General features: G+C 36.4%; 1 protein-coding gene across 7 annotated transcripts in view; it reads right to left on the bottom strand.

The window, feature by feature from the left end:
• VPS13B (vacuolar protein sorting 13 homolog B) overlaps positions 1 to 23,548 on the bottom strand; it is a 748,802-nt gene that overhangs the window by 185,025 nt on the left and 540,229 nt on the right. For all 7 annotated transcript variants that reach the window (XM_055303543.1, XM_055303538.1, XM_055303542.1 and 4 more), the window contains one exon: positions 17,177 to 17,864. In XM_055303543.1, the coding sequence (XP_055159518.1) occupies positions 17,177 to 17,864 (688 nt within the window). The remainder of the gene's footprint in view (positions 1 to 17,176; positions 17,865 to 23,548) is intronic.

Genomic DNA, 23,548 nt, shown 5'->3' with positions numbered 1-23,548 from the left:
AATAGCAAAAGTCTATTTCTGGTTGGATCGATTATCAATTTGTAGGAGCTATGTAACCTGACAGGACCCAAGTGTCTACTTCTATGGTCAGTAGAACCATACTATGGTCTACTTCTATGCTCTACTTCTATGGGACTTCTATGGTCCCAACTGTGTAGCCATTATCAAGAAGCAGTTATTATCAAGTAAATGGTACTGTGTTAGACCTGTATGAAGATGCTTAATTCTTTTTTTTTTAAGATTTTTTATTTATTCATGAGAGACAGAGAGAGAGAGAGAGAGAGAGGCAGAGACATAGGCAGAGGGAGAAGCAGGCTCCATGCAGGGAGCCCGACATGGGACTTGATCCCGGGACTCCAGGATCGGGTCCTGGGCTGATGGCAGGCGCTAAACCACTGAGCCACCAGGCATCCCAAGAGGCATAATTCTTCATTTCAAAGAGAATACAATCTAGACAGAGGATAATGATCTAACAGAGAAAATAGACATAAGTGATGTAACTAAATAGATAATGGACAGAAACTAATGTAGAAATATTAGCATGATGTGTAAAAGATTGGCAAGTAAAACAGGATAAATGAAACAAGTTATAGGAATCATACATTCAAACTCATGTGATAGAAAAGGGTTATTATTAATCTATAAAAAGTTCATATAGTCAATACAGACATTATAGAGAAAAATAGGTAGAGGAAAGAATAAGCAATTATTAAATGAAGAAATTAATAAAGAGGCAAATAACAGATGATCCTGGAGACCTGGGATCAAGTCTCACGTTGGGCTTCCTGCACAGAGCCTGCTTTTCCCTCTGCCTGTGTCTCTGCCTCTCTCTCTCTGTCATGAATAAATAAATAAAATCTTAAAAACATATAAAGATTATGAGATAATAAATCTTAGTAATAAAGAAAACATTTTTTAAATAAGTAGAATTTTTCACTAATCAGGCCAAGACCAAAAACTAATGCCTGTGTAGTTCACCTGCACGTACGTGCGTGCGCACGCACACACACACACACACACAGTGTAGAATTGCTAATCGTAGCAAATAATAGAGAACAGCCTACGTGTTCATCAACAGATTAATGCTTAAACAAACAATAGTAATTCATACAATTGTTTAGAAGAATCAAGAAGATCTATATGTGCTGACATAAGAGCTATTTATATTGTCAATAGTAAACAAAGTGGAATAAGCATTTTTTCATATACTGGCCATTTGATTCCTTTTCTACAAAGTATTTACACTCTTTTTTTATTAGTTAATGAGTGTTAATACTTGTTTGTTATATAGAGCAAATATTTCCTCTTGGTATGGTAGCTATCCTCAAAATAAATTCTGATATTTTTTGCGTGCATACTTTTTTATAGATGTGAATAAAAATCTATTAACTTTTATTTAGTGATTTATCCCTAGGTGATTATATATTTTTCTAAAGCTTCTTTTTTTTTTTTTAAAGATTTTATTTATTTATTCATGAGAGACACACAGAGAGAGAGGCAGAGACACAGGCAGAGGGAGAAACAGGCTTCATGCAGGAAGCCTGACGTGGGACCCGATCCCGGGTCTCCAGGATCACACCCTGGACTGAAGGTGGTGCTAAACCGCTGAGCCACCTGTGCTGCCCTTTTCTAAAGTTTCTTGAAGCATTTTTAACATTTTGGTTTTGCCTTTAGCTCTTTAATCCTTCTAGAGAGCACTGTTTTATGAAAAACAGGAAAAATGCTCAGCCTGACAACAACCATACACAAGTTAAAACAAGAAGTAGTTTTTTAATTCATCAGGTTAGCATAAATGAAAAAGACTGATAATATCTTGTGTGAAGGAGAAATGGATCTTCCCATGCATGGCTGATAAGAGTGTAAATACAGAATATCTACATGAGTAGGGGAGAGGGTTGAAAATGAGTGTCTACCAAAATCCTAAATATCCATGCCCTTGTAATCAGAAAGACCACAAAAAGAACTCTATCTTAAAGAAATAAACCTACCTCCATGCATAGGTACATACGTACATACTGGAGAATGGTCATCTTTAGGATGATCCTAAGCCTATAATGATATCTGGATCTATATTCACAGCTGAAGCAAAAATAGGATGACACATCAAAGCATCTAAACAAACTGAAGTGAAGGGGAGTGAAGAAAGCACAGGATATTTTGACATTCTGTCTTTGTAACATTATAGACAGAGGGAAGCACCAAATTCTGGTATAATCTGAGTGAGGGTTTTCTAAGTAGGGGAGATAGGTTTTGTGCAGATTGCTTCTCTTTTCGTAGAAGTTAGAGGGCCTCGCCATCTGGCACCCAGCCTTGGAGTCTGCACTGAGGCAATTACAGGGGGATACGACTTAACAGAGATGAAATAAACAAACTGGCAATAGTAGGAAACAGGATTGGGAATTAGGAATTAAAAAAAAATGTAAAAGTCGAGGAAATCTATCTAAAGAAGCCAAACTTTCAATGACTGTTTCCCCCTAAAACTACTGGTTTAATAGATATTATTGGTTTAATATGGATGGCTACACAGCTGATTTGAAAGTACAGCTGTATTTATAGAGCTAACAGAACAGCATAACTGAAATTAGGAAAATCCAGGTTGCATGGTTGATGAATATTGAATGTACGACAGTGGCTACTCTCCCAGTTTTAGCTGAAATCTCTACTTTGGATATGTCTCTAATCACAGTAGTTAGAAGCAGCAGTGGTAGTAGCAGAAGGGTCTGTCAGAAGCCCACAAAAATAGCTCATTCAGGTCTGCAAGTCATGATTTTGTCCCTTACGCTCTAATGGCTAGATGATGAGGGGCATGATTTTTAGACTTCCTGTAATGTCTTCGATTTAACTTCTCCTTAATTCCATCATCAAGTCTAGAAAATAGGATTCATATTCCTCAGGGTCAATGTAGATAGGAAAGTACCAGATAAACTAAGATTAAAGGAGCTCGTGAATACAATATAAATAGAATGACAAAGAAGTATGACTACTTCATACTGGAAAGCTCCTTCAGACTTTGATAGTTTTCTTCTCCATACTTAACACCTACTTATTTGAGAACAGGAAGCTCTCAGAAAGAGTAAGCTCCTGCTGATGTAGGATTTATGCAGTTGTCCCTAAGCCTAAGAAACAGGAGACAGTAGTATCTTATTAGGAGTTGCAGAGTGGGGGGAATAGGTCAGAAGAAATGACAAATTGCTCATAGCCATAAATCTTGTTCAAAGTCAGTGAGAATTCACTTCAATGAGACATTGGTATTGACAAAGTTATACTATTTGTTTTTCTTCTGGGTTGACCTGGCCTCCAAAAGAAAATACTTCATCATATCATGTCACAAAGAACACCCAAAGAGAAGATTCAGGTGGTCTCCAGTCCATTCACAGATGGATCAAGATATTATTGGCTTTCACAGAGGCTTGTTTCATATTGTATTCTTTGTGTTTGTAGATTACTTTGCTATTCTTCACAAACCTTCACTTAGTTGCTTGGGAGGTCCTCCTCTGAATCTGATAAAAGTGGTCTTTGCACTGCTGTTCATTATTAGTTTTTAACCCTTAGCAAATAGTCACACAGGTAAGTACGTTTTTGAGTAACATTTGAATTATATAAAATCTAACATGTTTCAATGTGACCAACTCTCATTTTCTTTGCAATCTTCTACTTAACAAAAAGTTTGTTTTCCAAGCTCCTATAGAACAGCTGAATGTTACAGATTTTGTAAACTTTATTCTTACACTTGATAACATTCTACTTTATTCTACTCTGCTTTGTTCTACTATGTGGCAGGAAATTCTTTTCATAATTAAGCTGATTTTTTACTAAGGTCCAAATAAGACATTTCTCCACGTCAGTGATAATTTCCCCATTTTAAAGATTGACATAACACTGAATGAAGTCCAGCTACTCTAACACCAGATACTTCTAAGTGTTCACCATTGTGGAGACAATGTTTTCATTTCTTTTGCCATGTGAATTATGAACTTTGATTTTTAAAAATCCCAGGGCCATCAGAACTTATTTGAAAGCTAAATATCTCTTATCTTTTTCCTCACTCTCCCCCCTTCCCTAACAGTTACTTTTTTCAACTTCAGATTTACAAAACAGTTGATCATCTGTGCCTCTTTCTGCTTTCCCTTGGCCACTTTTGTGCTCAAGAACATCTCTATAAGTAGGTTGATTAAGGAAGGCAGAAAGTAGTTAGTGCAATGGTGATTTCCCCTGGCAGTTCCAGGCTAAGACATTGTTGTGGAAAATGCAATTAACTACAGTCACAGTAATGGTTTTGCCTCTTTCAATCAATTTCTTCATGATACCTTCGTCTTTTTTCATTATTGTGGAAAATTAGTGCTAAAGAAAATATGGAGCAATGTCAAGGATACAAAATTTTCCTTTGGTGGAAAGTTCTTGTAAACTTGTATTCCTGGAAAAAATTTTATTAATTGAAATTTTGAATATATTTTTCAGTGAGTACTGAAAAATATAAACTTTTATTTGATTGGGTTTTGGTGTACCTCATTTTAACCATGTTTTGTTCAAAGCAAACACTTTGTCATCTTACTCCTGGTACTGCTTCTTATTGTATTAATCTGATCCTGCTGCTGCTTGCAATCCTGGGTAACAAAATCCTGCTCAATACTGATAGTATTGAGTAATCAATAACATTTGAAATTACATCATGCTTTAATTTCTAATCATACTGATGCTTATGTTATCATTCCCAAATCATTATGATTAAAATTAATGTGTTCCCTAAACTACTACTGCAGATTTAAATTTCAGTAATCTTTGCTCTGATGTCATATTGCACTGAGTTTTCTGACAGCAGTACACGATTAAAATATCACAAATTCCTCAGAAGTGTAAAATAAATGCTTCTTTGATGTAGCACAGCCAATAGCCTCAAGATTTACTTCCGTCTCCATTTTACTAGTTCCACAGAGTCCAGAAGGATCTACTGTTTGCTTTTTTAAATGAAAGAAGACTAGATTTTATTCACTTTTTGCAAAGTCTTCAATGACCTGTTATAGGGTACAAGCATGCTGCAGTATGCCATGGTTAATGAGCCCAGGCCAAAGTGGCATCTCAGGGAAACTGGTTCTTTTTGGCCTGTATACAGAGGGTTGTTACATTTATGAAATAACATTTAAGTGACTTTTGATGAGCTCTTGAGAGACAACTGGCAGGTGATAGGATACTGTCATATAGAAGTGGTTTATGAGGGGCAGCCCCAGTGGCGCAGCGGTTTGGCACCGCCTGCAGCCCAGGGCGTGATCCTAGAGACCCGGGATCGAGTCCCACGTTGGGCTCCCTGCATGGAGCCTGCTTCTCTCTCTGCCTGTCTCTCTCTCTCTGAATGAATAAATAAATAAATCTTTTTTTTTAAATCTTTTTTTTTTATAAGAAGTGGTTTATGAAATATGACTGCCATTGACCTAGGACTTCCTGAACACAGACAGCCCTACTGTCAAAGATCTTTTTCACATTTTGTTCTATAGGACAGTTTATGTCAGTTTATAACACAGTAGAAAATTCAGGATAATGAAAAGAATACGAACTTTGGAGGCAGAAAGATTTGGGTTTGGGGCACCTGGGTGGCTCAGCGGTTGAATGTCTGCCTTTGGCTCAGGTCGTGATCCTGGGCTCCTGGGATCGGGTCCCACGTCAGGCTCCCTGCATGGAGCCTGCTTCTCCCTCTGCCTGTGTCTCTGCCTCTCTCTCTATGTGTCTCCCACGAATAAATAAATAAAAAAAATTTTTTTTTTTAAAGAAAGATTTGGGTTTAAGTCCTGACTCCTTAAACTGAGTAAACTACTTAACTTCATGGAGTCCCAGTTTCTATAGTCTCCAAAATGGGGTAAGACACTAGATTGTGGATTGTTGAGAATATTGTATCAGCTACTATGTGTAACATGATTTGTGTAGGACATGTCATGGTAAAAGTTCAATGAACAGTCACTATTTTGTTTCTAAAACATAATCTTTAAAGAAAATAGGAGTATATGTGTACAGTGTCTTTCAAGTGTCTACTCCCAGTTTTTGTTTTTGCTTTGTAATTCTGAAAAATCTTTTTTATCACTGGTTGAAATAAGAGGAATTTAATAGGTAAAAAAGAAAACACTTTATTAGTGGTAATTATACTCAATTTTGATCTTAAAAAATAGAGTAAGCTTATATTTAATTCTTAAAATAATAACTACTTAGGTTTAAAATACTAGTCAATGTATTTTATTTCTCTATTAAATACTCCTGACTGAGGAGAAATCATTGATCTGACAATTTTCCTGGACTTTGGTTCTGATAATTATCAAAATTATATTCTTACCTTCTTTTCCATCCCTTGTAAGTATCTGGCCTATGTATGAATCAGGGAAGTAAATCATCTGTAAGCCAAAATAGACTCCTTTCCAATTTTTAAACTGGAAGTTCAAGACTACTTTTTATAAGGTCCCTGGGTGTATCAACTTTTATACAAAGAAAAGATTGAAATGACCCCTTAAAATAATTTTAAGTGTCCAATAAACATGGTGAGTGCATCAGAATTTCAATTTCACAAAGCTTTCTTTTGTTAAAGATCAAGCAGAGTTCACAGCTAGCCAGAGTAGAAGGAAAAGACCTGAAAAAGAATCAGGGTAGTAGGGTATTTTCTGCAGACCTATTCATTAGAGAGATTCCCCTTTCTATCTTCTTCTCTACCAGTTCACTGACAAGATGTTCCTAGATGGTTTGTTAGCTTAATCCTTTTGTGCCAAGAATACATGAAGGTGTTTCTTAATAGAAAAGTATCTTTGGAGGATCTAGATCTGTTTACCTCTACCTAGGAAATTCGTATTGTTAAAGCTCCAAAGAGGCCTCTTTCAGAATCCATGGTTGTGCTTGGTTTGACTGTACCCAATGGTTAGGACTGTTCACTGCCTGAAGGAGAGGTCACAATCAGAACAGTCACCTTTTTTTTTTTTAATATTTTATTTATTCATGAGAGACACAGAGAGAAAGAAAGGCAGAGACACAGGCAGAGGGAGAAGCAGGCTCTATGCAGGGAGCCTGATGTGGGACTCGATCCCAGGACCCCAGGATCACGCCCTGGGCTGAAGGCAGGCGCTAAATCGCTGAGCCACCCAGGGATTCCCAACAGTCACCTTTTGACCACCGTATATAAAACAAAGGCAAAGCTACAAACAGGCTTACTGGGTTTCTCATATTTTCTATATGTCTTCTATGGTCTTTACCTTAAATTGCTATGGTTTTCTTTTCTTTTCTTTTTTTTTTAAAAAAAGAATGTAGCCACAGAAGCAAATGTGGTCCATAAAAACCTAAAATACCTAAAAATTATATTGTGAAGGAACCTAGATCTTTAAAAAATGTAGCCACAGAAGCAAATGTGGTCCATAAAAACCTAAAATACCTAAAAATTATATTGTGAAGGAACCTAGATCTTTAAAACACAGAAGCAATTCAATGTCAGAGCAGCAAAATCAACCAAGAAACCAATTCTAAATTGCTATGGATGCAAGGTAAGTGCCACCACCATCTTCCTGTTGATACCCAGGCATTTGGCTAACTCCATAAACCCTTTTTCCCATGCATTGTATCTTGTATTCCATAAGATGTGATGGGAAGGGGAAGAGGAGGTTTCTTGGTTTGAAATCCCAAGCTTCCAGCCCAGAAGAAGAAGAAGAGGAAGGATTAAAATGGCTGCTGGGATGTGTGATTATCAGTGCCAATTGGCTCTTACTTTTAGAACCAAGTCTTCCATATCTTGCTAAAAGGAAATACATTGTTTATATTTGATGATACTAACCAGGAAATAATATCTGAAATATCATTCAATGAATTCCTGTATTTTCTACGCTGCTTTGTGGTATTATTGATCCCTTTCCTATCTGGTTGTTTTCATGTTAAATTCTAATGTGGGTTTCAGATGTTTTACAGGACATTTAATTAAAATTCAGTGCAAGTAAAACCAGGGTGCTGTTCAGTTAAAAAAGTGTAGTCATACAAGGAAGATCAACTAATCCTAATTTTAAGCCTCTTGTCTATTCTGAGCAAAGTCCGAGTTATTTCACATTGAAAGTCAACTCCTTGTCTTCAAATGATTCCTCCCATGTCCCATTCATTTTAAGTAAATGCTGATGATTGATATGGATGCCAAAAGGGCCAGGATACTAGTTTTTTTCTCATGTTCAGAAAGGAAGGTCCATTTAACTCTTCCTTCTACTGCTAATAACTACATAAGTCCCCACTTACAGTTGAGTATTTCACAGTTCCAAGACTTTTCATAAATATCTCATTAGAGCTGAGATTAAGCTATGAAACTACAAAGACCAGATGTTATTATACCCATTTTAGAGATAAGGAAATTATGGCACCAAGAAATTTAGTTATTTGCATCAAAGAATCTTGGTATTAGAGCCAAGACTACAAGTCAAAATTTCTGATTTCCATTCCAATATCCTTCCCCATATGTTAATTCCCCTGCTGGCTGGATCAACTTATTTAACATTCTCCCCACAACTCTCCCTTAGTGATACACTAGAGTTCCTTTTATGAGACCTACTTACTTGCTGATTTCTGTCAAAGTAATAATTTCATTTCATATTACTGGCCAGCAAGAAATGTTCCCAGCAGCTAAATTTTCAGATAAATGTTCAAGTTGTGATCATTATGACACTAAAGTCACAGGTTAATTCTAAGCCTTTCCAGAAACATTAGGAAAACCTTTAATTCTAAAAAGACATGTAATTCAATCCTTCTCTTAAAGTCACAATAACTAAATGAAATCAAGATATGATTTATGAGGTGTAAGAAGGCAGTTTATGATTTTCCAACTGTTGGTTTACTCAGATGTCTTTGGCACATTTTCTGCAGACCTATTCATGAAAGGGTAAAGAAGCCAATTACTGCAACTGAAAAATTTCAAACTACACAACAGCTATAAATTGCACTAAAATGATGTGAATTTTTTTGGCCAATTACAACCACTATTTTAAACTCAACTTAAAGATGTTAACAATGATGATAAAAGCAACAACAATATTAACATTTCTGGAGCCCTGTGCTACACACTTAGATGAGAGTTCCATACACATCACTTAATTCTCACATCAGCTCTGGGAGGTTGCTACCAGTGTTCTCCACATATTCTAGATAAGGAGCCGAGGCTTAGGAAGATGAAATAACTTGTCTGAGGTCACATGGTTGTTATGCAGCAGGGCTGGGATTAGAACTCGGGACTGGGTCCCACTCTCTCTATTCCATGTTTGCCTCTCAATTAGACCTGAAGTCATATAGGTAATATTTATAAAACTTTAAAATGTGGCAAGTATCCCATCCTATAGATAGCATGTTGTGGATATTTCTGTCACACATGTAAATGTGTTATTACCTGATCTTTCAGTATAAATTGTAATTGAGTTTAATTTCTATAATTTAGTCTAGCCAATGTTTGAAAAATTCCAGTAAGGTAAAGAAGCTACAGGATGGTGGAAGTAGCTGTCTTCCAACTGGTTAGTCCTGTCACACACTGAGTACTAAGCCATTGGACTACCTGACTGCTGAGGAACTAAGGGGGTTCATCAGATTCCCTCGGAATGGCTCATCTCTTTCCCAACTGACCAGATGGCACAGTCATTTCTTCGAAAACAAACAATAAGCCCCAAACAAACAAGAAGAAAAATGACTTTTTAAGTCTGCCCTGGGCTGCATAGTCAAGATATGAGGCAATTTCAAATCTGGACTCCATTACCTTAAACAAAATAAATACCAAATTTTAAGTATTTATAAACACAACTAATAAGATTAGGTTAAAAACAACTATACACCACCTTTATTTAAATGAGAACCACCATTATTACAGCTGCTACATATAAAGGTGCTGGCAGAAGATCTCATTTCTGTCAGAGGTTGCTCCAGGTAAGAGCACGGGAAAGCCACTGTCACATTACTGTAATATTTTAAGAAGAAACTTATTGGCTCACAGATATATTATCTACCTGGACCACATAGAAGATCATGTATAGGTTATTAATATTAACAGTCATAAGAATTCAAGTTGATAATTTAGGCTTTAGATAAACTGCCATTTTTTAAATTATAGAGGGTAAAACAGAACACCCTATATACTTACAGGTATAGCTGGTATAATTTAAGATCACTAAATTATGAGGATTAGGGATATTTTATTAACATTTCAAAATTTAAACAGTTGTCTTGGGCAGCCCAGGTGGCTCAGCGGTTTAGCGCCGCCTTCAGCCGAGGGTGTGGCCCTGGAGACCCAGGATCGAGTCCCATGTCGGGCTCCCTGCATGGAGCCTGCTTCTCCCTCTGCCTGTGTCTCTGCCTCTCTCTCTCTCTCTCTCTCTCTGTGTGTGTGTGTGTGTGTGTGTCTCTGATGAATAAATAAAAATCTTAAAAAAAAATAAACAGTTGTCTTCACTTCTGTTTTATTTTAGGTTTCCAAAAAAAAAAAAAAAAGGATGTAGGTACAGGTACAAATATAGATTTCATTTATCATCTATTCTGGGTAGCCTCTAATATAATTTAGGTTTTTTAAAATAGGTATATGCATAAATGGCATATATAATATACACACATATGTATCAGTCACACGTGCTGAGAAGAAGGCCGACTGACCTGATGGACAATGAATTTCACAGCATTTCTAACTTCTAACTTGATTTAAAAATCTATGAAAGGATATCCCTCAGGAACTCAGAGAAAGAACAAAATTACCACCCTTTACATCTATGAGCACAGATCAGTTAATATACTATAATGAATAAGCTGCTCCTGGGGAGTTGTCAGCATTAACTTGATTCTGCCCATGTCACCATTAAGCAAAGATCATGTTCAGATACTCAAAGTATCACTTTTGGAGGAAATCCTGTGTTAAGTTTCTCAGAAGACCATGTCTTGGCTAATGGACTACAAAATAATTTTATTGTTTTAAAACTGCAGGACTGGGGATCCCTGGGTGGCGCAGCGGTTTGGCGCCTGCCTTTGGCCCAGGGCGCGATCCTGGAGACCTGGGATCGAATCCCACATCGGGCTTCCGGTGCATGGAGCCTGCTTCTCCCTCTGCCTGTGTCTCTGCCTCTCTCTCTCTCTGTGACTATCATAAATAAATAAAAATTAAAAAAAAATTAAAACTGCAGGACTTCTGGTGCCAGCCAAAATTGTAATAAGTTCAATGCAATCTAACTCTCATGTTGCTTACAATCAAAAACTTGAGAGAAAATACAAAACACAAATGCCTGAGGACTCTAAAAAGTAAACAAGAGCAAAGCAGATTGGGGAGGGGAGTCAGACTTGAGGATGTGACACCTACAATGGTGGGTTTCCCATTTTCTTTTCTTTTTTCTCTTTTCTCTTCCAATGTTGACTGAGAGGGAGTCTTAGGTTGTGGTCACAATGATGGCAAGAACAGCCAAAGTCCTTATGTCTGGGAAATAAGGCTCCTGATGTTTCAGAGGTGCAGGAAACTCTGCTGCCTTTTATATTTCTTTTTTTCTCCCCTGGTTTTGCCCCAAGAATGGGCACAGTGTATGGGGATGGGGGCACACAGTGCAATGGCTGTGCTGTGGCAGCAGTGACACAGCATTTAAGACTGTAGCAGGTGTTATAAATATGCTTCATGAGGTAAGGTAAACATGCTTGAAATGAGTGGAAATATAGAAGTTCTCAGAAGAGAAATGGAAACTACAGAAAAGAACCAAACATTTTAGAACTGGAATATTCCATAGAAATTATCTAATACGAAGAACAGAGAAGAAGAAAGATAATAGGAAAAAAGAAAAAAAAATAGAGTCTCAGGGATCTCTGTAATAATTTTAAAAAGTTTAACATTGGTGTCCCTCAAAAGGAGGAGGATTAGTGCAGAAAAATACTTAAAGAATTTTAAGTAGAATTTTAAGCAGACACATTATAATCAGCCTCTAGAAAAAAAATATAGAGAAAAAAAGTTTTGAAAGCCACTAGAGAAAATCAACACATTACATATATGGAAATAATGATTGTGATTACCATGGATTTCATTAGAAACCACACAGGAAAGAAGACAGGGGAATAATATCTAAAGACTCCACTAAAATACTGTTAGAAGTAATAAATGAAGTCAGTAAAGTTATAGGCTAAAAAAATTAATATATAAAAATATGTGTGTGTTATGTTTCTATACACTAATAATGAAAGTAACAGAAGGAGAAATCAAGGAAAAAATTCCATTTACAATTACATAAAAAAGAATAAATACCTAGGAATAAATTTAACTAAGGATGTAAAAGACCTGTAAACTGCAAACTTTAGACACTGATGAAAGAAACTGATGATGATGCAAATAAATAGAAAGATATTCCATGCTCACAGACTGAAAGAATATTATTAAAATGTCTATGCTACCAAAGCAATCTCCAAATTCAATGCAATTCTTATCAAAATTCCAATAGCATCTTTCACACAACTAGAACAAATAATCCTAAAAGACCATGAATAGCCAAAGCAATCCTAAGAAAGAACAAAGCCAGAGATATCAAGCTCCCTGATTTTAAAGTATACTACAAAACTACCTAATCAAAACAGTATGCCATTGGCATAAAAACACACATAGATCAATGGGATAAAATAGGAAGCCCAAAAATAAACCCACACATATATATCCAATTAATGTCCAACAAAGAAAGCAAGAATATACAATTGGGAAAGGATGGTCTCTTCAGTAAATGGTGTTGGGAAAACTGGACAGCTATGTGCAAAAAGAATGAAAAACTAGACATTATCTTATACTATCTATAAAAATCACCTCAAAATGGATTAAAGACTTCAATGTAAGACCTCAGACCATAAAATTACTAGAAGAAAACATAGGCAGCAATTCCTTCACATCAGTCTTAGTGATATCTTTTTAGATCTGACTCCAGAACAAAGGAAACATAAGCAAAACTAATCGAAGGACTGCAACAAACTAGAAAGTTTCTGCAGAGTGAAGGAAACCATGGACAAACTGAAGACAGCCTACTAAATGGGAAGAGACGTTTGTAAATGACATATCTAATAAGGGGTTAATATCCAAAATACATAAAAATTCATATAATTTAACTAAAAAGTGAACAATCTGAGTAAGATATGGGTAGAGGATCTGAATAGACATTTTTCCTAAGAAGACATACAGATGGCCAACAGGTATCTGAAAAAATGCTCACTGTCACTAATCATCAGGGAAATGCAAATCAAAACCACAATGAGATATCACCTCACACCTGCAGGAATGGTTATTTCCAAAAAGGGAGGAAATAAAAAGTGTTGGTGAGGATGTAGAGAAAAGGAAATGCTTGAACACTGTTAGTGGGAATGTAAATTAGTGCAGCCACTATGGAAAAGAGCATGAAGGTTCCTCAGAAAGTTAAAGCTACCATGTGTATACATCACACACACACACACACACACACACACACACACACACACACACACACTGGAAAACTACTAAGCCATTAAAATAAATGAAATCTTGCTACTTTTGACAACATGGATGGACCTTGAGGGTATTATGCTAAGTGAAATAAGTCAAACAGAGAAAGACAAATACCATATAATTTTATTTAATATATGGGATCTAAACAAAACAAAACAAAACCCAGACTCACAGATACACAAAACAGACTGGCAGTTGCCAAAGGGGAGGCCCTAAAGGGTGAAGGAAATTAAGATGTACAAACCTCCGGGTATAAAATATGTTAAGTCTTGGGGATAAAATATACAGCATGGGGGATACAGTCAACAACACTGTATTAACTTTATGAAGTGACAGATGTTAACTGGACTTACTGTGGTGACCATTTCACAACGTATACAAACGTTGAATCACTAGGTTGTAATACCTGAAACTAATACTGTATTATATCTCAATAAATAAATAATAATAATATAAATACTGCAGAAAGATATAATATGTCACCTCTTTCATTATTAACTTATGAAGTTTTTCTGGACCTTTCTTACAAAGTTAGCTTCATGGTGATACCCCTCTTTATCCCTCCAATTAAGACACTGTAGTGACTGTTTCACTTTAGAATCCAGAAATGAAACCAGCCACCTCTACTTTACTGCTTCTACTCCCCTTGAATATTAATATTATAGGCATTCATATTTTTCTGTTTTCTCACCCATATGATCACAGGGCTTCAAAAGAACTCTGGACGTGTAACAGTCCTTCCTTCAGGATGGAAAAGTGCTATGTGAAATGTTTCTGATTAACTAAATTGGTAATGGGACTTGGATTGTTCACTAAAGTGGACCAATTTAAGACAGAAATTTCCCCAGATCAGTTTTTAAAAAATAACTTAACATTTAATAAAATTTATGTATTTAAAATATTGAATAAATGAGTTTGTGTTCCACTAGAATGTCAAAAGAAAATTTCCATATTTAAAACAAGTTAAAATAAATTTTATTCTGATAGGGTACTCACAGATGTCAACTCCCTGAGGCTGAAGCAGTATAGTTAAAATATTTTTAGGAAGGTGAATATGGGGAGATGAATTCCAAGTTACAGAATACTGGAACTTTAGAACTGGAATGGACTTATAACTATCACATATAACAGATAAGGAAATAGAACCTCAAGAGAGTGAACTGCCTGGTTGAGATCATCCTGTATTTCCTGGCAAGGCCAATATTAAATTCTAGGCTTTCTGCTTCATAATTGTTCTATTATATAATAATAATAATAGCTAAAGCAGTAACAGCAAACATTTATGAAGGCCTACTATTTTGCTTGACTGAATGCTAAGTATCTTCATGAATTACCTATTTTCAGTTTCATAACTGCCCCATGTGTTAGGAATGCATCTTGAAAATAACAGAGTTAGAGGTTAAACTCAGGTCTGTCATATTACCAAGAGAGACTGTACTGTGTAGTCACATCACAACACATTTAACATACAAAAATTCACCAGTTACAATGTTACAGACAACCATTTGCATGCTTTGGTGTGGACAACAAAGGCTCACAGAGAACTGCAGATTCACATTTCTTTTCCACTCCTGGGATGCATATGGGTCGAGAGACCAGACTCAGGAGTCCAACCAATTTTTTTTTTTTTTTGGATCTGTGCAAATACTGAGTCCAAGAAATCTTGTTTTGAATTTTAGCTCTGTTTATTGCTAGTTTTGTAATGTTGGACAAGTACTTCTACAAACTTTAGTTTCCTCTTTTCTAAGATGGGATAATACATAACATTGCCCATAGAGTTGTTAAAAGGTTTAAATGAGATAATGCATTTGAAGAAGTTAGTACAATGTTTAGCACAAAATAAGTAGTCAGTACATGCTGGGTGCTTTTTCAATTAGCATTATATTTTAACTACTGACTTTCTAATAAATGTTTCCAAATAATGAAATTCATTTTTAAGAAATATGATACTTATACTGATAACTTTTTTAAAAATATTTTATTTATTCATGAGACACACACACACACACACACACACACAGAGGCAGAGACACAGGCAGAGAGAGAAGGAGGCTCCATGCAGGGAACCCGATGCAGGACTCGATTCTGGGTCTCCAGGATCACACCCTGGGCTGAAGGTGGCGCTAAACAGCTGAGCCGCCAGGGCTGCCCTTATACTGATAACTCTTTTTGGATAATGTAAATGTCCAAGAAGATACATTTTGTGTAAGAAAGGTAATTTTATTTTTAAGTAATCTTTATACCCAACATGGGGCTCAAACTCCCGACCCTGAGATCGAGAGTTGCATGCTCCCTGACTGAGCCAGCCAGGTGCCCCCAAGGATTTTTTTTTTAAACAGAAAGCACTTTATATTTCAACCTAAGAACTAACTGTAATTCAAATATACATCTTTGATATGCACCCTGTAATCTTTTAAGATTTTATTTATTTATTCATGAGACACACAGAGAGTGGCAGAGACATAGGCAGAGGGAGAAAGAGGCTCCATGCAGGGAGCCTGACCTGGGACTCGATCCTGGGACTCCAGGATCATGCTCTGGGCCAAAGGCAGGCACCAAACCGCTGAGCCACCCAGGCACCCCAGGCTGCTCTTCCTTAGCAACTGGCTAGTTATCCTTTTCTAAAGTGGGGGACTTGTACTACACTTCAACAAGAGCCAAGGGATCCTCTGACCTTGGGCTGAAATGAATCCTGATCCCCACACCAGCCATCTAATCTCCAGAAGCCTGCGGTGAAAAATGGTTCTCCTCAATGCCAAGAATGAATCAGCCTGACTTCCAGATTGGACAAATTCTCCAAATGCCTCACTGCTGGCTTCCATCTGCTAGATGAGACCACCTGATAGCAATAAAATGCCTGATTTATACCTGAGCTTGCTAGGACTGTCTTCTGATACCAAATCTAGATGGCCAGGATACCCTTCCCTGTCCAGTTTTCCAGCCAATTCTCTAATTCTACATTAATTCAAGGAAAAGGTCTCTCTATACCCTGTTTGACCCTGTTTCCATTAGCCCTTGCCATTTAATAGCCAATACGTCTTAAATCTGAACCCCTGATCACCTTCTTACTCTTAAAAGGTAACAAGCTTCAGAAGTTCAATATAATTATTATAATATAGGATTCTCTCTGGTTATAAGAAAGGTATGGATGGAGAAATAAAAGCCAGTTGGCCAATACCACTAATAAATGTGTTTGTTATACATGTATAAACATCTTTAAACCATCTTATCTTATAATAAACCTTCTCAAATACATCTAATATAATGCTGTTACAGCAAGATGATTAGATCAAAAGAATACCAAACAATAAACTTCATTTTCTAAAGTTTTTTTTTTCAACCTGAACAGTTGCATTAATATGAAAAGCATACCTATAGGCTATTACTATGAAAAAAAGCTTTACTTCCCAATCACTGGAAATTCTTAAGCATTTCTATAGGTCAGAGAGAACCCCTGTTTCATTCAGCTCTTGAAAAAAAAAAAAAGAATATTCAGAGGCACGGTAAGAACGCTGAGGCTAAATGTTGATACATTTCAAACATTTACTTAAACATGATTCAGCTGTGGGACATGAACTTTACATATTTACATATTCTACAAAGAAAAGTCTTGTCTGGCCTGCCTGCCAGCTGTTTTCTGTTTGATCGATCTTGATACAATGGGAAAAAAACTTAGTGTGTAGTAGTTATTAGCATTCCAGTAAATTCGAAGGCTCTTACCTGTAGATTTGTAATCAGAGGCTACCCCTTTAAGGACAGCATCAAAAATGGATATTTCCACTCGCTGCTTTCTGTGGTGACAGCTTAGAAGCAAAGAAGGCTGGGACACAATAAAGTATAAAAAAGGTTCCAGCTGCAAGTCACCAGTTCCTCTTCGTCCAGGCTGCCGAACAATAGTTATACCAAGTGCCTGTCTAGCAGATGACCTTGTGGATGCATGAAGACTTTCAAGAGAGATGACCCCTATTTTTTTCCCTGAAGGAAAAGATACTCTACTGCTCAAGAGATCCTCTGCTGTTATGGTAGAAATACATGCCTGGCTGGGCTTAGCAACATCTGAGTCAACTTCTGGGAGATTTAATGAACTCTTGCCTGTTTTTTCATTATCCTTATGTTCTTGCGATTTTGATTTGGGTATGGCCGAGCAGGAATAAGTCATTAGTGAGATTCTACTCGCAGTAATAAATATGTCAAAGGGAATAAAATTGAGATTTTTTACAATTGATGACTGGCGTGAGGGACGGGCAATGCGATGCTGACTGGTACCGCTGTGCTGTTCTATTTGTACTATTCTGATTTTAACACTGTCACTGCCAATTCCACTATCCTGGGCACCACTATACCGAGATGAGGTTTCAGCCATGCTTCCATCAAATGTATCCATTTTTTTTTGTTCTTGTTTAGAGATCTGTAAGGAAAAAGAAAATATTTTAAACTAGTTACATTCCAAATGTTACTATATAAAGGATGTAATAAAGAGGTTAAAATGGTTCTAGCAGTGTAACTTGTATCAGAGTGATCATAAAAACAAAATGACCCTTCAAAAAACTATTCATATTAAAATGTCAAGGAAATGGGATCCCTGGGTGGCGCAGTGGTTTGGCGCCTGTCTTTGGCCCGGGGCGCGATCCTGGAGACCCGGGATCGAATCCCACGTCAGGCTCCCGGTGCATGGAGCCTGCTTCTCCCTCCGCCTGTGTCTCTGCCTCTCTCTCTCTCTGTGACTGTCATAAATAAATAAAAAAATTAAAAAAAATAAAAATAAAATGTCAAGGAAATACTTAAGAAAGCATCAAATGTGCATTTCTATTATTTAAATAGACATCTAACTCTTATTTTGAGTTAGACTTCCTTTCTTTGGACTAACAGTAGTTTGCATTTTAAAATGTCTCTTTAAAGAATTTTATTAGTATTCTTCAGAGTGATTTTTCAAATAGTGCAATAAACTGATTTCCAAAGCATGATTACTATTGGTTGAAATTATATTTTAGGCAGATGTAGTTTATATTGTTTACTCTTGTCGTTATAGAATTAATTTGTAAGGTTTGGGTAGGAAGGAAGGAGAGAAAAGTCGGCAGTCTTAAAAATTATGAAGGACAAAGAAAAGTAAACTAAAATAGAATTATTTTATTCAAGATGAAGTTTATTTTCCTCTACAGTAGGGCTTGAAACAAGAGTAAACGTAAGTGATGAAGCAAAATGTAAGTAATTAAAGTCCTCAAAGGTGGATTTTTCCTTTGTGCCCTAAAGGCTATTCATTCTCAAAATTTTCCATCAACCACTCCCTACATGGTGAACAAAGAACAACCTGGTGGCAGAACAGCACCGAGATCTCTGCTTTGCTTCTCTGGTTTCCCTTTCTTAAGTCTCTCCAAGCACCCAGTTTGTGATATGCTATTGGAGACACAGATGTTTCACTTGCTTTTTCATCCAAGTAACAGATTCATTGAAATCATGGACAATCTGAGAAAAAAACAAAATCCTCCGAACTGCCATCTTATCACCAAACATAACCAGTGGTAATATCTTGGTGCACTTCCTGTCAGTATTTTTTCCCCACCTGTGCAAAGGTGCCCCCTCCGGCCCCTATTTGGTTATGATCATACCAGAGTACCAAACTGTACCCCAATCTGGCAAATGCTAATATACTCCTCATAGCTGTTTTAAAAAGCTTCATAATACTTCATTAGTGTTAGGAACATCTGTTTAACCATTTTCATATAATTGGATATTCCAGTTTTTAATTTTTGCCAACAAACCTCTGTGAAAAATATTTAATAATCTTTCTTTAGAACAGGCTCCTAGAGGTGGAATTACTAGGTAAATGGTATAAGAAAGTTTAAGGTTAGTTACTGATACTGTCAACACCCTTCCAAAAAAAGCTACATTAATTTATATTAACACCAGCAATGGAAAAGCATTTCCCTGAGTATTGCTTATCATTTCTTAGGCTTTTCTTTAATTTGATCGATAAATATAGTATCATTTTTCCACATGGTGCAAATTATTATGAGTTGCTTTATGAAAATGTTAAAGGCTGTTAACTAATTCAAGACAATAATGTAACAATCATTAACATTTTAAAAATATTTCTTGACTATTGATTTTAAAGTGGTTGAAGGAGATACATAGTTATACAAGTCCAACATGAAATACTTGAAGCAAAAGCAACTTAGTCCTGTTCTTTGAAGACTATGTCCTTTTAAACCATTCTTTCTGTATGGTGGTGCTATTTCCCTGCCTGGAGTGCCCCTCTGAGCTTGCTATAGCTGGCAGATCTAATAAGGCTCAGAACAAGTGACACTTGTCTGAGAATTGTTCTCATTCTCTTCCTGCCTGGTGATCCTAGCACTTTACACATAGTTCACTTTTCTCCTACAGTGTTCTGTAGTGGCATTATTAGGTAGTGTTAAAACATTTATAGGCTTTAGAGGCAGATAGATGTGGGATCAAGTGCATTATTTTCTGACTATGATTTTAGACAAATTACAAACCTAAGGCTATGTAACCTCATCTGTAAAATATAGATTTAAATTTGATCTCAAGAGTATAAGGATTAAATGAGCTAATTTGTCTAAAGAAGTCAGCATAGTGCCTGGTCTACTGTAAATACTGAATAATGGGCAGCTGCCATAGTCCTGTCTCTTTTACCAGCTGAAGGACTGTCAGAGGTACTGGGCCACATCACCTGGCTTCTGCATATTACTAAGGAGTACTGTAGAGCCTGGCACGCTGAAGAGAGGATCCATAAACGGATATGTTAGTTTCTGATAGAATATTAAATTAAAAAAATTGCTCTGCAGACATGATTGTTCATATATAAATACATGTGGACACAGACCTGCCCATATGCTGTCCTCGTTAAGGTCTTTCCAGATATATTCATGGGCCCTTTCCTGACCTGTACTCTCCATCTTGTGGGCTGACCACACTTCTGCTTGCTTATCCTCATAGTCCCTGCTGGGTCCTCAACCTCACACACACAGAGGACATTAACACTCAACCCACAAAGTTGCTTCAGCATTAAATGAGTTATTATGTTGAACATACACAGTAGCATGCAATAAAGGGTAAGTTAAAAAAAAAAAGTCACCTTCTTTGTGAAGACTTCCTCAACCCTTCCAGATATGCTAGACTTTCCAGCTTTTACACTTTCATAACAAACTAATACTAGCACTTTTCATGCTGTGTTCTGTCTCAGAACAATTCAAATATAAGCAATTGAAGATAAAAAAAAAATAGAATACCACTGAGTATGTTTGTTATTTGCCAAATGTTGTTAGCACATACCTACATTTTCTATTTTAAGTGTTACAACCCTTGGAAGGGGGTAGTGTTAGCCCCATTTCACAGGTGAGGAAAGTGAGGCTTAAAGAGGTTAATCGATAGGTCCAAAGTCAGTCAGATATTAGGCTATGGGTAAAAGGGAACCCCTTTAGTGTTCCTAGCACACACCATACTCTCTGTAACATAGCAGAGCTTAATAACTATGTGCTGACTGAATAAACACGTGAACTTATTTACCTTAAAGATTCAGTAAAATAAAGAATAAGGCGATTATCAAAAAAATATTTTTAAAGCTTTTAGTTATCCCTATTATAAAAATTTCAAATATACCTCAAAATCCATCACCCACTAGGAATTCTCAAATCATATGTGAAAAAAACTAGTCTAGGATTTACTGTCCAGGTTATGAGGCATTACAAACTATCTGTATACAATGTAATAAAGAAATAATGAAGAATTCCTTTAGGTTGAATTCTGTGGCAAACTGAAATCCAGAACTCAACTATTTTTATTCTATCAGGAAAGGTGACCACTCTTAACTCTGTAAGACTACTTTCTATGCATAGAGAACTACATTTTCTTCCTGATAGTAAATTAAGTGTTCCTTTTTTTTTATAAATTAATTTTTATTGGTGTTCAATTTACCAACATACAGAATAACACCCAGTGCTCATCCCGTCAAGTGTTAAGTGTTCCTTAATGGTGTTAACATGACAAAACCAACCACCTGTAGGTGAAGATATGTAGTGTCTAGCCCTTACATATTGAGATTGCCACATTAAGCTCTAGTGAATGTCGAGTAGCCTGATCTTGAGATATAAATAACCAGCAAGGGCAGGATGGCAACTATCAGCTTGGGTCATGCAGGTTACTGAACAGAAGTCAGATGGTAACTAATTCTAGTCACTACTGAGCAGAATGGAATTTGAACCAGTGACCCAGAGATGGAAGCTCTGACTTTCATTGAAACAACAACAAAAAGTACCACTTTCTCAGTACTGGGAAACTAAATTCTTAAAACTGGGTTAAAAGCCAAGATTTCCTTCATTTTTCTGTTTCCACACTATTTGTAGCACTGAAATAAATAAGCTGATGATTTTTGAGACATATTAAAAATCCATTGGTTTGTCACCAGTTCACTGCAGATTTATCTATGATACTAAAGACTATCTGGCCTGCTCTTGAAAAAAGTTTTATAATTAATTATGTGTGCTAAGCCCTAAACTTGGGCATCAATTTACTATTCCTTTGTGGAAAAAGAAAAGTTCACAGTGTAGTAAATCTGAAAATAACTTTTGCTTTATTATTGTCTGAGGGGACTAATAATTCAAGTTGTCAAAAAAGAGCAGTATCTGCTTGCTGTGAGGGCAGCAGGAACATGCATCTCTGGGCAGCGCTGTTACATCAGCTCTCCCACTCTTTACCTCACTCATTTAAAATGAACAATAAAAGTTTTCTTTAATTAGCTACTGGTGTGCATTAACATGATCATGATTAAACCATAAAAACCAACTGTACATTACTCTGGTCCCCTCTTCCATATGTTTTGAATTATTCTGTTTGAAAATGTACTTTGCGTCCCTTTTAAAAGTTCGACCTTCTGCTTTCAGAGAATTAAATGCATATTACTGCAGTGAAGAAGATAATGTTTCAGACCTCCAGGCATATATTAAACACACTGGCAGCACTTGAGACAAAATGCTTTACTTATTAGATACTTCCTATTCTAAACAGTGTCATCAAAGGCTAAAAACAAAATCCATATAAAAGCTGCACAATGCTTCCACACAGAACCCGTGCCAAAATCCCTGTACTTTCCAACTAATGAGGAAAGGATGTGTACTCTTAACATATGAATGTAAGATTTTCCAAGCATTCACTTTAGGAAACTGGGCTATTGATTCCATATGGGTTATGTTAAATGAAACTGTATTGGTAAAATAACCTTTAAGATATCTGGCATGATAACTATAATTAAACAATATTTAAAAGACTAAAACAAAAGGGAATTTGGTTCCACAATGGCTAATTAAAATAAAATGAAAAAACACAGCATGCCATCTATCAAGATAAATTGTTATTGCTTAAGAACTATTTAAATACTGTTAAAATATACTTTTAGATAAAATCTGAAAGAGCTGGAAAAATATTTGTGGCTTAAAAATGGATAGTTTGGTGAAGAAAAAAGTATAGGACTCTTGAAATTTTATGCGAAGATAACAGCTTTAAAGCCTTGAGCACAACCAGATGGTACTTAAAACAGAGGAATTCTGCAGTTTCACTGTCAATGGGTTTCAATATGAGAAGATTTTTCAATAGCTAGGAAAACATGTCAAGCTGATAGTTTACTTCTTCGATCATTTCAGCGCATTTTCCCATCCTTTCACAGCTATACATGGCACAGATACTAGCCACCATGGAAGAGGTGCTGAAAGCTGTACTAGTAGCTGGGGAGCTGTAGCTAATTCCTCCTCTTAATATATGGAGATAGGTAAGTTTACCAGCTCGCTCTGGAGTCTGGCAAGAGCCATAGTATCTCAGGAATGGTGGCTTAAACCAAACTTAGGTATGTGATAATACCAAAGACTGCATTAAAATAATTTCAAATGAAATTAATTAGATGCTCTTCAGTGTCATTTGGGAGCACAGAATGAGAAGCTTCACTGACTGAAGCTTCTGGTTTGGCCATATCAACATTTTTAATGAGCACTTTCAAAAGACAGCCTCATTAATAAAAATGCTGCAAATAAACGGATAATTTTTCAAAGAAAAATATGTAGAAACCAACCTCTTGAGAATTAACAA

Source organism: Nyctereutes procyonoides, unplaced genomic scaffold (genome assembly GCF_905146905.1).
Source record: "Nyctereutes procyonoides isolate TBG_1078 unplaced genomic scaffold, NYPRO_anot_genome, whole genome shotgun sequence".
Classification (NCBI taxonomy): domain Eukaryota; kingdom Metazoa; phylum Chordata; class Mammalia; order Carnivora; family Canidae; genus Nyctereutes; species Nyctereutes procyonoides.
The sequence above is the reverse complement of the archived record's forward strand: the minus strand, read 5'-3'. Positions and strand labels throughout refer to the sequence as shown.